This window comes from Scardinius erythrophthalmus (assembly GCF_964197995.2).
Source record: "Scardinius erythrophthalmus genome assembly, chromosome: 12".
Lineage (NCBI taxonomy): Eukaryota > Metazoa > Chordata > Actinopteri > Cypriniformes > Leuciscidae > Scardinius > Scardinius erythrophthalmus.
In genome coordinates, this window is record NC_138232.1 from 14,999,226 (window position 1) to 15,017,838 (window position 18,613).

The window sequence follows — 18,613 nt, forward strand, 5'->3', positions numbered from 1 at the left end:
ACAACTGGGGAAGTCGTTTAACAACCTCATCTCAGCGGAGGATCATAGCTACTTAGAGCAGATACCAGTCCCTTCTGCACTGCAGTGATTTAGGACACTTTTCAGCTCAATTTCCACAGCTGACACAGTAAAGTAAACAGGAGAAAGGTAAGGACCCGTGTGAATAAATGAGAATGAGAAAAGACTGGCCAAGTTGTAGACAAACTCAAAAGAATTATAATCTCTGAAGCTGTGAGACCCAAAACCACACACGAACACCGATACTGGCTTACACACATTGGGAGAATGTCTGTCAGTGCACAGATGGGTATTAGCCAAATGATTTATTCATTAAAAACAGGTATTGAAATATTCTTCGGATTCTATTCCAGGCCAAAATTGGGAAAGTGACAAGCGAGCGAGAGCATGAATAACATAAATGTAAATAAAGCCGAGTCATGTTGAAATATTCCACTAATCTTGGCAGGGATTAGATAGTCATAGACGTATGCTCTCAGGCACATGGACTGATCAAAAAGGAACTGGGATTTGGGGGTTTGCAGTACCACGCCAAACAATACATTCATATATACACACACACACTAATATATATATTATAACAAACAAGCTTGTAAATTATATGTAACAAAACAAAACGACTTCTGCTTTCTGTTGTGTTGGTACTACTTTATAAAACACAGTGCACAACATGTAATGAATCAATTCTGACAACACGAGTCAACGAACTGAAATGGTCAGACTCCTCATAGAATACTTTTGGATTATTTAATCGCTCACTGAACAAAGGGTAAGAACTGCCCAGTTATGTATACCTTCTGAAAATAATAAAAAAAATTGCCAATTTATAAGTTTAAGGACAAATTTCAATATGATTTTTAGAGAAATGCACATAAAATAGTAAAAATGGAATTGATATCATTCACACATGGGCTGGGATAAAGTTTGACATTGCAAAGGATATGTAACTGCCATTGTGCATTGTACTGCCATGTTGTTGTTTATTTGGGATTGAGGGGTGACAGTTTAATCCATAGCATGAATTACCGGTAGTCAAGCTTCATTTGTGACAATGTGACAAATGTAGTGCACATTTTTGAGTTTAAAACCATCCAAAAACACAGATCCTACATAGAACCTCAGCCAAAGGTGCTAAGGTTGATCAGTAACGTTTGGAAGGTGGGTTTTAGAAAGAGGTTAATATAGTGGTGCAGCAGGGATGATGTACATTTTTGTAGGCCAAAACCTGGAATCAGTTAGAATTTAAGCATTTCCGACGGACGTCATTTGTTTCTGTGGTTAACACAAGCTCAATATATTTTCACATTATATTCAATGACATAAAAAACATCAGTAATACCCCCTTGTGATTTTATTAAAGCATTTACTTGTCTTGAAAAAGGCGGTTACTAACAAGTGGCTAAATGCAATGGGACAAGAGAGGTTGTCAGGGACATTAGACATCATAAACACGGAATAATTACGCTCATACACACTAGACCACTTTTACAGGCTCATTGTGTTTATAATCATGCTCTTGCAATCCATTCTTTTTTTTCCTTTTTTATAAAGACTGAAAGAGTTTTAGAAGCATAAAGGGATAGTTCACTTTGAAATAAAATTTTGGTATGTTTTAGCTTACCTCAAGGGCATCCAAGATGTAGGTGTCTTTGTTTCCGCAGTAGTTTCAATTTTGATATTTTTAGGTCAAACCGTTTTTGTCTGTCAGTCATATAATGCAGGTCTATGGTCACCACCTCAAAGAGCATGCACAGAGAAGTCCAAATTAAAACAATTCCCCATCATCCAAATTAAACAATTCCCCATCGTAAGTACACATTGACGGCCTAAGACACGAAACGAGCGGTTTGTGTGAGAAAACGAACAGTATTTATTTAGTTTTTAGCTCTTATACACAGACACGTCCAAGTGATCTGAGGGCGCGCGCGCATCCTGGTGTGTGACGTGTACGCAGACTGGTGCATAGATATATACACTAGATATCGCCTTGTCTACGGCAGTTCATTGGAACGAATGTTTTTAAGGCGACATCTAGTGTATATATCTATGCACCAGTCTGCGTACACGTCACACAGCAGGAAGCGCCCGCGCCCTCAGATATAAGAGCTATAAGAGCTAAAAACGATATAAATACTGTTAGTTTTCTCACACAAACTGCTCGTTTCATGTCTTAGGCCATCAATGTGTACTTAGGATGGGGAATTGTTTAATTTGGACGATGGGGAATTGTTTTAATTTGGACTTCTCTGTGCATGCTCTTTGAGACCGTGACCATAGACCTGCATTATATGACTGACAGACAAGAACGGTTTGACCTAAAAATATCAAAATTTAAACTACTGCGGAAAAAAAGACACCTACATCTTGGATGCCCTTGAGGTAAGCTAAAACCTATCAAAATTTAATTTCAAAGTGAACTATCCCTTTAACAGTGGTGAAGTTGAAGTCATGTGACCATAGTCTAGTTCGTTTAAAGCCTACGTTTAGCTTTTTACCTCTGGTGATTGTATTTAGGCTTCTAAATAAAAAATTTATGTGAAGATTAATTTCGTAAGAATCATTAACTTGTTGGTCATGGTCACAGAACTTATTTTCTGCAATAATCCAAAAGTCAATGGAAAAATCATATTGTTTTTTTGTTGAAATTAGTACCATGTGTGAGAAGCAGCATCCTATTTCTTATCTTATCCTCTTTCTACACCCTCTCTTCTTTTTATAGGCCTGCCAAACAAATCACTGGCCTGTGGCTGATTGTACCGCACACCTTGATGAGCAGAGAACACCTGGAACCCATCTACAACAAGAATACAATGTGGGGAAAAAATAGATAAATGAAACAAAAAATGTGTTATTACCACTTCAGCTGCCCTTCACCAACGGTTAGTGTGCTGGAGGCAGTGTCTTTGTTCACCTCTCCCTTTATTCAGTTTCTTTCTCTCCTTATGTGTCTGTCACATTCCCCACCCCCACTTACTGAGAACAAACAGAGAACCAAGATTTCATATCAGTAAGTAGCTCATGAAATTCACCCGAAAAGCTTATTCACAATATCCAGGCAATATCCACAAAAACGTGATGAAAACACGTAATTGTCTCTCTTTGTTTCGTCCTCTCTCGCTCTCCTTAGCTCTATTACACTTCCTTAATGAAGAAATTTTCACAATATATCAGCATTACAGAGGAAATGCAAGTCAGAACAATCCCATATACTCTCTAAAGCTTCAGAATTTTGTATGTATGCACGACAGTGTTGAAAGTGTTACTGTTTCAAGAGGACACAGACTGAATGCTTCATGCTAATGAATGTTCGCACATTCAAACAAGACATCATTTTGGCATAAGTGCTACTTGGGTAAAAACAAGCCTCTGTTTAGTAAATTGAAGAGGTTTTTTTTCACAAACGGGACCTTCTTGCCCTTGAACTCAAATAACCCCACTGATCTGGCATATCCACACAGCACATGGAGAGGCACTAATTGGATTTATGTTATGCATACACAGCTCATGGTCACCTGGGTCTTTGTTTCACAATAACTTCACTCCCGCCATCACATCACACATGTTCAATCTCACAAAAGGACCAATGAAACAAAAAAGCACATGGGCAATAAAAAAAACCCAGCAATAATTTCCACAGCACTAACCGGTTTCAAGCAGCAACAAGATTTCTCTGCCAGTACAATTTGGAGGAGCATCGTGACATTGACATTTGCTCTAACTTATGTCGTTCCGGACCTTAATTACTTTCTTTCTATTTTGTTTGTTGAGCACAAATAGTTTTATTTATGAAGAATATCCTGAGAACTGAGGTCCAAAATGACAAAAAGAATTACAAGACTCCAAATCAAATAGCTTGGTGAGACAAACAAACAAAATATTAAATTGTTATTCACAAAAAAAAAAAAAAAGACATCCACACTAGCTCTCCTCGAGCATTCGAGAGTTCGTTAGAAAAGTAGCAATGCCCAATTCGAGAATGAATCGTTCTTTGGAGCCTGATTTTTTTTTTTTTAAACGAATCAGTTGATCCAGATCCTAAAATCAGTCTTTGATCAGAATTTAACTGATCCAGTTTTCAACAGTTAACAGACCATAGGGAGAATCCGTGAAGAATGAATTATTCATCACTCAAACAGTCTGTTTATCAGTCAAATAAATCATATTGCATGAAAGTGAATAAATGATGACACGACAGAATGTTCATTTTTGAGTGAAATTTTTTTTGGGAATGCAAGAAGCAAGAAGCCTGCTGATTGACCACAACAAAATCGATATAGTTTGCGGTCTCTTTCCCAGAAACGACTCACCAATTCACCAGAAAAGGGATGTAAAACATAAAATGTAAGTGTAATAAAAAAATCAAAGTGAGGGGAAGGGTGCAGCACAGTGACAACTGCCCCATAATTACACAGGTCTTGAACATATAATGAATCACTTAGAATGACAGTACACATCATAAAAAAACAAATATAGATTTCAGGCTTAAACTCTCCTTTCTTCCTGTTAATAGGCACAGGGCTGTTACCGTTTTATTAAACTTGCACATTTTACAAAAGAAAAGCACATTTACATTTCCATGAGGAATACTTCCTACCTCAAAGTAAACAAATGAGATCCTCCTCACAAGGTGCTGCAATACTTGGAGAGCAGTACCAGGAAAAGATTGTACTAGAAGCAGTGTTTGCTTACTCATTTACTCTGTGTGTACTGTGTACTATGTGTGTGTGTGGATTGATTAAGAAAGGAGTGCATTCAGACACGTAATACAAGAGCCCATTCTAATAGCTACACGTTATACATAACCCTACTACTACTAACACAGACAAGCTATGTTAGTTGTAACGCTGCACGGCCATTTAATATAAAAAAGAGATATTATTCCCACAGGCATATCTTGTGTCTCTGAAACACGCTATGCCATGTGATACAGGTGGTTAGGCTCATTATCTCAACAGATTCAATAACCATTCCATGTTCTATGTTCTATTTGAGCACTTTTTAAGAGACTGAGAGAAAAATAAATTACTTTCTGTGTTTGTGTATGTGCAAGAGAGATATGGAGCGACCCCTTGTTATATTTGTGGTAAGGGTATGTGAAGCACTTGGTTACTTAAAATTAGCCATTAAAAATCTGTTGTAATGTCCAACGCAATACGTATAAAATATGAGTCAAAAAGAAAAAAAGAAAAATGGCCTTTGTCACCTCTGTCAGGTTTTTCCCTGTGATGTCTTACCTCGTAGAAAATAAATTCATCATGAAATAAAATATACAATAAAGAATAGTGACGAAAAAATACCCAAGTCAAACTCAACTCAAAATCTTTTTTTTTCTAGTTTTTCATACAAGTAAGGATTTCAAGCTGCAAGATATCTTTGACACATTTCTGCTGCCCAAAACATCTGCCAAACAGAATGCACCACCATTCTTAAGTCTTTAAATAAATTAATACTTTTATTCAGCAAAGATGCATTAATTCCATCAAATGTGATAGTATTATTATAATTAATAAATAATAATAATTATTATTATTATTTTGAACTTTCTATTCATCAAAGAATCCAAATAAAATGATCACGGTTTAAAAATACTAAACTATTTTCAACACTGATAATAATAATAAATGCTTTTTGAGCACCAAATCAGAATATTAGAATGATTTCTGAAGGATCATGATTCATGTCATATGACATTGAAGATTGAATTAATGGCATCCTAAAATTCAGCTTTGCCGTCACAGGAATAAATTACATTTTAAAATATAGCCTATTGAAATTTAAAATGGTTAATTTAAATTGTAATATTTCACAATATTACTGTTTTTACTATATTTTTGATCAAATAAATACAGTGTGGTCGCGCATAAGATACTTGATAATCTGAGTGTACAAGCAAAGTCCAAAGAGTCTTTTATCTCCAAATTTTAAATCTCCAAATCATTATTGTCACTTGTTTCTGGCTATTATTATCACATTCCGATTTGTCTTAATCTCTTCACAAGACTACTTTCAGCTATTCTGTTTGTTTGTTCACAAACAAGTAAAGGGGAAATGTTTGCATCATAGCCCAAAACCAACAGCAAGTAAACAAATCATTATCAACATTACCCTGCTAAAAAAAAAACTTTTTATAGTTTGGGATTTTTGGAGTTATTGCTATAAAATGTACTATCGAGAACGTTTTGTCAACATTGATTCATGTCGTAATAAATAAATGTCCGTGTGACGTTCATCTAAGACTGAAGGCCATCCTCCTGAGACACATAAATAGTCTCTAGCCACTAAGCCAGTCTCTACCGAAGAGCCCACTTCATCTTCAGACACAAAGCTCTGTGATTAGAATTTGGTATACTGAAAAAAAGACAGAAAGAAAGGGAGAGGGAGCAGTATGTGTTGTGAAGTGTTGCTATTACCGTCTCCATGGGCAACTAAAGAGGAATCCTGCCAATTCTGTGAGTAGGTTGTGTCTGGGAGGGGAGTGCAAAGCACAATCCTTAAGGTATTATTCTAATTCAATGTCTGTCCAAGTCCACAGAAAAACATCCAGAAGAGAGAGAGGGGAGCATTCAACCCTGCTGACAGCCCAAGAGAGTGCTTCTACCTGGGGAGTAACCCCACAGATACCCTGCCTGCTGGAGATACCACATGAAATGGGGCACCTTTGCATGAATCCATTTAAACAAGCATAACCGAAGCCAAGAAAACACCAGGTGAATGTGACAAACCTGAACCTGGGGGAATGATAGTTGACAATGGCACAAGATCTGAGCATAATGCTTTGCTTTCATGATTTTTCTTAAATCAAACTGGAACAAATTAAAATAATATAAGTCAGATCAGGTGGTTTCATTTAAAATAAATAAAATAATTAATAAAAATGGGTCACCTAAATAAGCAAAAATCAAAAGCCACAAAAAACTCCCAGCAAGATTACCGATGTGTGTAAATTCACGCTTTTTGGGAACAAGGTGGAGGCGTCTCTTTCTCCTACTTGATAAATGCAACCAACCATTCCTGCCCTACATACTAGTTTGTTTACAGCTGAGAAAGCTTAGCAGGCGGCACACAGCACCACTCATAAATATGGAACAAGAGCAATAGAAGTATGACCTTTATAATCCTACATCCTAAATGACTAAAACACTGTTGCTGTATTTGATCAACATGTCCAGAATGCAGTGCAGATTTGTGAGATTGTCACATTATGGCATGAAAACGTAAAAGTAACAGCAAGTTCAATTTTAATTCCATCAGTTTTCAGAAAAAGGCATTCTCTCCACTGCGCCTCCGAACACTCCACTTTGCCATATTCATCAACTAACCAGGATAATTAATGCACTTGCAATTAATACTGTGACCAATACAACGGAATAATTACATTTTGTGGCAGTTGTGCCTTTCTCTCCTCTGCTGTAGCCTACAGCTCAATTAAGTCATTCGACTTGCTGATTACGATTTTTATGTTTGTCTTTCATTAGCAAGTCCTGCAAAAATCAATCTTGCCTGTGTCAACCTTCCTGCAAAAAGTCCTACTTACATTCATAGCTAATAACCGGATGTCTGTGTCTAATAATACGCTCAAAATATGCCATGCACAATGTCTATTTTAGACATATTACATGTCACTATTATTAATTACAATAATAAAGTGTGATTACAAGCAGCTTCACACAAAAAAAATGAAGTGCATTGTCTATTACTGATACATACTACACAGTAAAACAAACACTGTATCTACACTTATGTATACAGTGTGTGATGTCATACTTTACAAAGCATAAAAATAGGAAGTAAAAATTCCAGTGTAGAGGTGCCTAAAGCCACAACTCGTGACAGTTGGAGTCTTTTCAAAGAAACAGTGTGCCAAGATTATGCCTGTGGCTTCAAAACCCAGTGAGTAGTCTAGACAGACAGCATTTCTGGTATCAAAAACTGTTTTTTAAGACCTTAGTTGAACGAGGAACAAAGATGGTACCTTCATGGCTATACAAGACACCTGTTAAAAAGAGGTTCAAATTACTCACGGCAGTTCTCCTCGTCGCTGTTATCCGAGCAGTCATCATCATCATCACATCTCCATGGAGTCGGGATACATCTGCCGTTCCTGCACTGAAACTGACCGCTTTCACAGTCCGGTTTAGTTCCTGTCATATTAAGAAGTTGTGTGTAAATACAGGGTGCAAATTTTGGGTTAGATCAAGTTATTAACTAAAGGCAATGATCACCACAGACACTGTTCGACCAATATGAGTCTTTCCCTTTGCCCTCCCCAAATCTCTACTTTAACCCATCTAACTTCCACAAAGGATGTCAAAACAAAATGTTGGGGGACTTACTATGTACATTTATCACAAAGAGCATGCTTAAACAGCTCAAACTTAAAAAACTTCAAACTTAAAAAAAAAAAAAGTGAAGACAGGGTCCACGTAAAGACATTCTTAGCAATAGTTTACTATTTTACAAGTCTCTGTATAGTCCTACATAATTTATGCTAAGTTCTGTTAACAGCTGTTAAACAATACTGTCAGTAAAAATCGATGTGCACGATGACAGGTTGCAGTAAATGTATCACAATCTATAAATGGCCAAGTATAAATGAAACGTGTGCTTAAAAACACATCTAAATTATACTGTTGTTGACACATTCAATGAGAGTAAAGTTGCGCTATTGTGTATGGGTTACTTTCAATGGTGTAACGTACTACTATAATTACATTTTATATAACAAATACTTCCTTGTATTGTGCTCACAACGAACACGGCATGACAAGAACATGCACTTGCTCAGATTGTCGTTTTTTAAAAATATAAGCTGTATAAAGAGATTAAAATGATATAGCGCGCAAATAATGTCTCGTCATCGGAAGTAGATGCACACGGCTCCGCCGGTGTTTCTTCTACAGCATCAAATTACATTCATAACAGCGGACTGTCAGCGTGGAGCAGACACTTACCATTCACCAGCAGAAACCCCACGAGTATCATATGTAAAAGCAGCAGTTTCCCTATAGCCGTCCACATCTTTACAAATAAAGACGTTGTGCTCATACGGAATATAAAAAGGCCGTGCTGCTGTACAGTCTCTACCTCCTGTCTCCGTGCAGTCTGCGCTCTGACTCCACAAGCTCCACTCGCTTTCGATACCAGTTTGAATCGATGACGCCAACGCGGAAGGGCGGGGCCATGCCTTATGACTTGTACGTACGGGCGGGGTTAATTTTGAGAAATTAAACAAACATGTCATCAATCTTCTACACAGTTGAAGAGATGAAGAGATTCGTGGGCATTGTAGAGTACAAATAATTGTATAGATTGAGAGTTTTGTAACAAAAAAATAATAATAATAATTGAAATAAACGTGATTCTTAATACTTTCTGGGCTCATACTAATATAATATTAAAATATAATATAATATGGAAATTTTTATGAAAACAGGTGCTGCACTTTTGTTGTATTTAATTTATGAATGGTGATCTACACTTACAAACATTAAAGCACACTTAATGTGAGAGAAAATAAATAGCCATATTGGTAAATGTTTTTAGTAGAAAACATTTTTATTGTTATCTAATTTAAAAAATGTGAGTAAAGAGTAGCCTATTTAAGTGCATTCCCAGAAATCCCTGCAAGACCCATTACATTTCTTTATATTATCTGACAAGTTATATTTCTTCCTATTTAATTATTAAGTCCATTGTTGTTATATTTTATGTTATTTAATCCATGTTTGTTGTATTATTTTAGATTCTAGTCTCTAGAAAGTTGTTTAAGGGGTAGCTGCAGGGAGTGGCTGGCATTATAAACAGGAAGCTGTCGGGATTGCAGCGCTATGATAAATTGTTCCCCCTTCTTAAGTGTGAAAAAAGAGAATAAGAGGGAGAGAGAGAGAAAGAAGTTGAATGTTTTTTTCTCAGTTGAGAAGGCATCACCATCAGTCAGTTGGTCTCTTTTCTCACATGCACTGAATCGACTGTTAGAAACAGCTTGGGTTCTTTCTGAGAGATTACTTTTACTGCATTTCTAGCATCAGTTTCTGCTATGAATCACTAAGTTAGCCATTATAAGAAGCTCTGCAGCTAATTTTCTGTTGTGAAAATAATCATCAACCGTAACGTAAAGGAGAATTTAACCCAACCTATCATATTCTCATGCATAGTTTTAGTTCAGAACTAAAGTCACAACACCACAACTTTGATTTTACTGGACCCCATGAAGTCATAATAGCTATTGGCTATTGTCTCTCACCAACTTTCTATTTCAATATGTAACCAATAAATACATTTAGACAAGAAAGAATTGTCGAGAGATTCATTGACTCTTTAAGGCAAGACACTACAGGCAAAACCAGTTTTATGCACAGGTCAATTTTGAGATTTTGCTTTAATAACATGTTTTTTTTTTTTTTTTTTGACTAGTGGAAAGAAAACATACAAAATACACATTTAAGTGTTTATTTAATCTGTTTGCATTTGTAGATTTTGAATACATAGGCTACTGTATCTTTAAAGTTTATTTTCTCAAAGTAAGCCAGAAATCTCCACTTTAGCAGCACTGACAGTACATACACCAGACTTTCAGTTTTATTCATATCTGGAAGTTTTAACAGATGGGTTTATAGATGTATATTCAGCAGATTTATAATAACATTTTAATTTAAAAAATGTGTGTTTTTCTGATTTAGGCCTGGATAGCCTAGTGCTAAATTGTGATGTCCAAGTAAAAACATTCAACTCTAATGTGACAGCAAAATAAAACAAGAATTCTGAACCTGCTTATTCCAATGAGTTATTCAGATTATATGCATTATAAGCATTCCAATAATGCTTATTCAGATTTCTGTTTTGAAAATGTCTACAAATTAGTGCATATTTAATTAGATAATGCCTAATTTGCATATTTAAACATAACATTTTAGAAAACCTGTAATACAAATCAATAGTGAAATATCCTGTGAATAATTAACTGAGAAATGATGAAATACAACTTAAAAATGTTTTACTCACTTGTAGTGGCCAACATCAAAAGTTAGATTTTTGGTGTCAATGACATTTTGACTGGTCTCTGAGTTATTTAAATTTTTCAGTTTTGAATTTTTCAAGAAAAATTGTGTGAGAGCATCAGAACATAAGAGCGTAGGTCATGATCAGCATTTTCTCTATTTCAGTGGCAGAACTCACCATAACTGCCAGAACTGCTCTCTGCCAAGCTGCTGACCCAAAACACAGAGAGATGTTTAGTCGATAACTGGCCAGTGGCCCACCAGCTATTCAGGTAAGAAACAGGGTTTCATCAAAAGATATGACAGTGCTGAACTTCCACACTGCAGAAACAATCGGAGATTCCTGAATAGTTGTTCCCTGCCCTCTTTAGAAACACAGGTTCTATTTGAGGAAGTGTATGGTTGTTAACGTGGTGTGCTTTGCTTAGTCTATTTTGGTGTGGTTTGGAAGTTAGATTCCAGTCGCTGATGTTTGAATATTCCACTGATTAGACTAGTGTAATGAGACATTTTACACAAATCACCTCAGTGGATAGAAGGATGTGAAAGGGGGACCTTGGAGATATGCATGAATTCATCCCTTTTGCCAATCAGACTGGAAAGTGTGAGAGCCCTTATTATCCCTCAGACCCAACTCATGTTTTTGCTTCCACTCTCACTGTTACCCAAGCATGAGAAGATGTTCTATTTCAGACATATTGAATCATAGTGAGGCTCTAGAACTTAAAGCAATATTACAAGTGAGCAGTAAAGAGAACAAAAAATAAATATTATGTTATGTATTCACCCTCATTTAGTCCCAAACCTATAAGACCATCTTTCTTCTGTGGAACAGAATAGGATAAACCTTGAAGAATTGTACTGATCTCTCTTTTCTGTGCAATTACACTAAAAAAAAATAAAAAAAATAAAAAAAGATCTGGTACAATTTGGTTTTATTTACAACTTCGCAAAATATTTTTGTAGAGTCTACAATGAATCAAAAAGAAAATTGGTCCATACTTATTTTGCTCTACATTTCAAGTGTCAGTCTCAGTCTCCATTTATTGTATATGCATGGAAACCAGTGAGTACAATTATTTAATGTTGTTTTCCATAAAGGAGATACTTTCATATATGTTTGGAGCAACATGAGAATGCTAGCACATAATGTAATTTTTTTTTTTAATGTTGGATGTGTCAATATGATATTCTGTGGTAATCCATAGCATGTCACAGATGCTGTTGATAGACTACAATGCTGACGAAAGTACAGTGAACCTGAAATATTTCATAAAATACATGAGGGTCTTGACAGACAAAGTTTGTCTGGTCCACATGAACCCATTAGATCCTGCAGGCAGATGTTGTAACTGCACCAACTGTGTATCATGACATAATTTTCCTGTAGATTAGTCACATGGCACTTATGTGACTGTCTCAACAACAAAACAAAAAAACACACAGAAAAAAAAAATGGCAGGTCTGAATAAAAAATCATATGACCTAAAAATACATTGTAACCCATCTAAATATAACAGTACTCTGTACATAGTCTTTATAATTGATTCAAATTCCTTCACATCTTCTATCTATGTCCAAGTGATAAATTGACTTGTGAAAGGGAAGACTCTCAAAGACGGGTACATGCAGCAACTTTTTCTGTATTACTAACCTCAACTGTGAGATTAACATTGTGATGGGCATTTAAAAGGTTTGTAATACAGTAATACTGATAGTCTCTCCTTTTTTTTATTGCTGTTGGCAAGTCATAAGGGATTTTTATACTCTACTGCTGCTAATGTCACAGTGACATTACTTTTTTTTAGATCCCCATAGAAACTGTTGTCCTATTGTTAGTTTAACGGCTTCTATTGTTCTCATTTGTAAGTCGCTTTGGATAAAAGCATCTGCTAAATGAATAAATGTAACTGATATAAAAAGTTATGTAAAGTAATGACAAGAAATGACATGGTTGGATAAGTAAGAAGGCAAAACAAGATGTGCAAAATTAAAGTTCAAGTAAATTTTTTGAAAGAGCAGAGCTTTACACATCAGTGTTGCATTATTAAGGTAAAATGTAGTATAATTATAATTTTATGTGATAACAGTGTACACTTTCATCCCAGAGAGCAAACAAGCATTGAAACATTTATGTTAGTTCCACATCACGTTTGTGTAAAGTTTTGCAGAAATCATTAAAAAAAAAAATGGAATGTGTGTGAAAACAGGTGGAATGTGTTAAACATTTTGAGGAATGTGGCTTTGTTTTGAGAACTGAATTGTGCCAATTGAAAATTCAACTATTTTGATTTAAATTTTGTTTAAGGTGAAAATCAACAATTTGTCAAAGTCACTATTGAATCTGACACAGTGGCCATGTGACACTTCTTTTAAGGTAAATGTCATATTCATGCAATCTTTCTGTCACACATGCATTCATACATATAATACAGTACATACACAGTTTAACGTGAGTATACCGTCTCTTCCGTATCTGCTCTAACATCACAAGGGTGAATTATAATAATCTCTCATCTAAATGCAAATCATAAGATGCATTTTGATGATGTCTGAAGCATATGGGATCTAATTTCCCATCATACTTGTGACTGCCCAAGGTTTAACAGTTTATAAAGGCATTAAAAAATGATTTTACTATGTGATGGTTTTAAATTTCTAATCAAACAAAGATCATTTTAAAAGGAAATTCATAATTTTTACCCTCATATTATTCCAAACCTATGCATTTCTTTCTTCTGTGGAACTGTCACGAACCACACCGAACAGAAGACAGGTAGATCCAAATGCAGTAAGTGAATTTTAATGGGGAAATCCGTACTCAAAATCCAGTCCAGGCAGGGGTCATAATCCAAACAAGCAATCCAAACAATGAGACACAAAGACAGGAACAGGCAGGAACAGAATACAGAAGTGGTGTGATATCTTACAAGGACTCCGTGACACATACTAAAACAGACAGGGTATATATACACAGGGAATACAAGCTTAACAAGATAACAAGGGGGGCGTGGTAAACTGAAACACCTGTGAAGACTAATCAACATAACGGGGAACAACTGAGCATGACAAGACACATGGCAGGATCACATGACAAGCAGGGAATAATATGACAGACACTAACAAGGAACAAGACACAAAACCCACACCGTGACATAACCTCCCCTCTACGGAGCGGCTACCAGACGCTACAAGACGTGACAGACCAAACAAAAATCCAGGCGGGAGGTGGAGTGGTGGAGGATCAGGGGGAGGGATGGAGGGCCAGGTCCATGGAGGGAAACGGGGACAGGGAGTGACAACTCATCTGGCGGCCAGGACGGGGACGACAGTCCATCGGGCGGCCAGGGTGGAGACTTTCCCTCGGGCGGCCAGGGCGGAGACTTTCCCTCGGGCGGCCAGGGCGGAGACTTTCCCTCGGGCGGCCAGGGCGGAGACTTTCCCTCGGGCGGCCACGGCGGAGCAGACTGTCCATCGGGCGGCCAGGGCGGAGACTTTCTCTCGGGCGGCCAGGGCGGAGACTTCCCCTCGGGCGGCCAGGGCGGAGACGACCCCTCGGGCGGCCAGGGCGGAGACGACCCCTCGGGCGGCCAGGGCGGAGACGACCCCTCGGGCGGCCAGGGCCATGGCACCGGAACAGACACCACCGGCTCAGGAACTGGAACTGGCACCACCGACTCAGAAACAGGAACTGGCACCATCGACTCAGGCACTGGCACTGGCACCACCGGAACTGGCACTGGCACCACCGGAACTGGCACTGGAACTGGCATCACTGGAACTGGCACCACTGGAACTGGCACCACTGGAACTGGCACCACTGGAACTGGCACCACCGGAACTGGCACCACCGGAACTGGCACCACCGGCTCAAGCACTGGAACTGGCACCACCGGAACTGGCACTGGAACTGACCCCACCGGAACTGGCACTGGAACTGGCCCCACCGACTCAGGTTCAGGAACAGACACAGACTCCGGCTCAGGAACTGGAACAGACACAGACACTGGCTCCGGCTCCGGCTCAGGAACAGACACCACCGGTCCAAGTGTGTGCGTAGCCCACACACACCACATGGCTGTGGCCATAATGGCCAGTGTCGCGGTCACTGAGGGCTCAGGAACAGACTCCCCCGGCTCAGAAACAGACACAGAAACAGACACAAGCACTGGCTCCGGCTCAGGAACAGACACTGGCTCCGGCTCAGGAACAGACACTGGCTCCGGCTCAGGAACAGACACTGGCTCCGGCTCAGGAACAGACACTGGCTCCGGCTCAGGAACAGACACTGGCTCCGGCTCAGGAACAGACACTGGCTCCGGCTCAGGAACAGACACTGGCTCCGGCTCAGGAACAGACACTGGCTCCGGCTCAGGAACAGACACTGGCTCCGGCTCAGGAACAGACACTGGCTCCGGCTCAGGAACAGACACTGGCTCCGGCTCAGGAACAGACACTGGCTCCGGCTCAGGAACAGACACCACCGGCTCAAGTGTGTGCGTAGCCCACACACACCACATGGCTGTGGCCATAATGGCCAGTGTCGCGGTCACTGAGGGCTCAGGAACAGACATCACCGGCTCAGACACAGGCACCGGTTGTACGGCCATCTTGTCCAGGGACACAGGGTCTGCAGGCATGACGTGAACAGTTTCTGGCTGGGCAGCCACGACGAGAACAGTCTCCGGCTGGGCAGACGTGACGTGAACAGTCTCTGGCTGGGCAGACGTGATGTGAACAGTCTCTGGCTGGGCAGACGTGACGTGAACAGTTACGGAGGGAGCCTTTCTCCTCCTCCTGCGTTTTGGAGCCACCGGACTCTGGACCACCGGCACTGGGACCACTGGGACCACCGGCGCTGGGACCACCGGCACTGGGACCACTGGCACCGGAACTGGGACCACCGGAACAGGGACCACCGGACTCAGGACCCCCGGAACTGGCATGGAGGAAGTCTTCCTCCTTCGTGTCCGCGAGTGACTGGGTGCTGTTCTCTCCCCGGAATTAACCGGGATGGCAGCGCTCTCCTCCCTGATACGAGCAACCAACGCAAAACATTCATATAAAGTCATGCGCGGCTCCTCCTCTTCAGCTCGAGAATTCCCATTCAGCTGCCTCCTCTTCCTCTTAGTGTTTGAGGAATAGTCATGAAAACTCATACCGCTGGATCTATGTGTGAGACGGAGTCCTTCTGTCACGAACCACACCGAACAGAAGACAGGTAGATCCAAATGCAGTAAGTGAATTTTAATGGGGAAATCCGTACTCAAAATCCAGTCCAGGCAGGGGTCATAATCCAAACAAGCAATCCAAACAATGAGACACAAAGACAGGAACAGGCAGGAACAGAATACAGAAGTGGTGTGATATCTTACAAGGACTCCGTGACACATACTAAAACAGACAGGGTATATATACACAGGGAATACAAGCTTAACAAGATAACAAGGGGGGCGTGGTAAACTGAAACACCTGTGAAGACTAATCAACATAACGGGGAACAACTGAGCATGACAAGACACATGGCAGGATCACATGACAAGCAGGGAATAATATGACAGACACTAACAAGGAACAAGACACAAAACCCACACCGTGACAGGAACCAGTCTGATCTCACGGCAATTCGTACGAATTCTACGAGGTGGCTGATTCGTACGAATTCATATGACCTCACTCGTACGAATTAGTACGATTTTTGCTAAATCTTACATATTTTCCGAATTGCCCAATTACCCCTGACCCCGCCCCTAAACCTATACCCATCACGTGGGTTTAGACAAATCGTACAAATTTGTACGAGTGAGGTCGTACGAATTCGTACAAATTAGCCACCTTTTTATCACTCGTACGAATTCGAAAGAATTGGTCGTGAGATAGCGTTGATGGAACCCAAAACATATTTTGTAAAATATCTCAGTGTTTGATTGGTTGGTTGGTTGCTTGCTTGCTTGCTTGTTTGCGTCATTGGTTGTTTGCTTGCATGCATGGGGTTGACTTTTATTTTAAAAAAGTTGAAATGTTTTTCAAAATATATTCATTTGTGTTTTGTGGAAGAAAGTCATACAGGTTTTGAACAGCATGATGACAGATTTTAAATTTTGAAACTATCCCTTTAAAACTATCCCTGATGTTGTGGTCTTTCCAAGCATGGTCATTTTAGTTTACAGTATGTGAAAACAAGGTAATAGAGCCAAAGAGGTCTGTCTGACCCCAGCTATACTCACTCGTGTGTAATGATTTATTTAAAATTCCACCAAGAGAAGGAACTTGACAATGGAGAAAAAATAAATGGACAGAGAGAAGGGGAGAAAAAGAGCTGACTGTCTGTAAGAATGAATGACGTCTCGCTGAACTTACATCTGAACTGAAAAGGAAAGTCTAGAATAGAGAGGTGGAGAAAGAAATAGAGGTTAGGGGTGAATGTTTGGTGGTGAGATGGCAGTTCAGTGGCCACGTTACATCGTGTGCTGAGAGCCACAGGCAGAAAGATGACTCACAATGGAGTCTACAAAGAAGAAAAACTGAAGAATTATACTGACGGTTAATTCTTTGTTCTCAATGATTTTAAAAGTGTTGATATGGTGTTCTGGATGGTTGCTAGGTGTTGCAATGTGGTTGTGCATTAAAAACGTGACTAAGTGCTAAAAAATAGTGTTAGAAAAATAACAAGAATGCTTATTATTAAGGTAATCTACAGGCATTTGAGAAGTCAAAAAGTTTAAAATACTAGTATTTTTCTCACACACACCTCAGATTACATTGATTCATGGACTGAGGTCGTATGGGTTAAGATTATTTTCAAGAATTTGAATTCTTAAATTCTTACATTTTTCTTCTTACGTTTCTTAAATAAGAAAACAAGAAGAAGCCATTAAGAATTTCATTATTAAGAATGTTTTGTGGACCCCAGGACCCTTGTTTTACCATCCGGTTTTATCATTTATCGGGCAGCATGGAGGGGTGGGTGGGTGGGGTGGGGGGTGGGGGTGGGGATAAGTAGGGTCACGAGGGGTCCATCTTTAATAGCTATTCTGTAAAACTGCGCACAAACAGAAAGGATTAAAGACCAGCTTAGAAAGCGAGAGATGGGGTCAATTACACATGCTTCTCCTTGCGTCCATGTTAAGATGGCTAACACATGGTGCAAAATGGGGATCAAGATGTTGAAATTGGGGTCAAGAGAGGCTTGTCACTGATATTACTTCTCAAGGCTTGTAAACAACGTGTAAGAGTATTAAAAGGGACCTTTGCAAGATGAGAGCTGTTGTTTACAGGATAAAATATGTGCTTTCTTATCTGACAATGACAAGTTATCCTCAATGCTATTGGAAACCTACTCAGATATGGTGAAAATAAAGATGTATTGTGGACTATATTTACGGATTATTCGTTCAGTAATCCCTGGAAAATATCTTGAATACTATAGTCAAGGGTACATGTATTTATTTTAGGCTACATTTTAAATCAAAAGAATGTCCCAGAACTCACACTTTAAGCTTCCCGTGTGACACAGATTTATTGCCAACAGGGCAGGATTTGATCATTATTTATGTTTATTCATGAACTTATGTCATGAGGCTACACACAGTATGTGG

At 39.2% G+C, this 18,613-nt stretch overlaps 1 protein-coding gene across 1 annotated transcript in view; it reads right to left on the reverse strand.

Annotated features, from left to right (window-relative positions):
* lrp8 (low density lipoprotein receptor-related protein 8, apolipoprotein e receptor) overlaps positions 1–9,142 on the reverse strand; it is a 160,572-nt gene extending 151,430 nt beyond the window's left edge. Inside the window, exons 1-2 of the mRNA XM_081380488.1 lie at positions 8,970–9,142; positions 8,040–8,159 (exon numbers count right to left, since the gene is read on the reverse strand). Coding sequence (XP_081236614.1) covers positions 8,040–8,159; positions 8,970–9,063 — 214 coding nt within the window. The 5' untranslated portion in view covers positions 9,064–9,142. The remainder of the gene's footprint in view (positions 1–8,039; positions 8,160–8,969) is intronic.
* Positions 9,143–18,613: the final 9,471 nt, after the last annotated feature.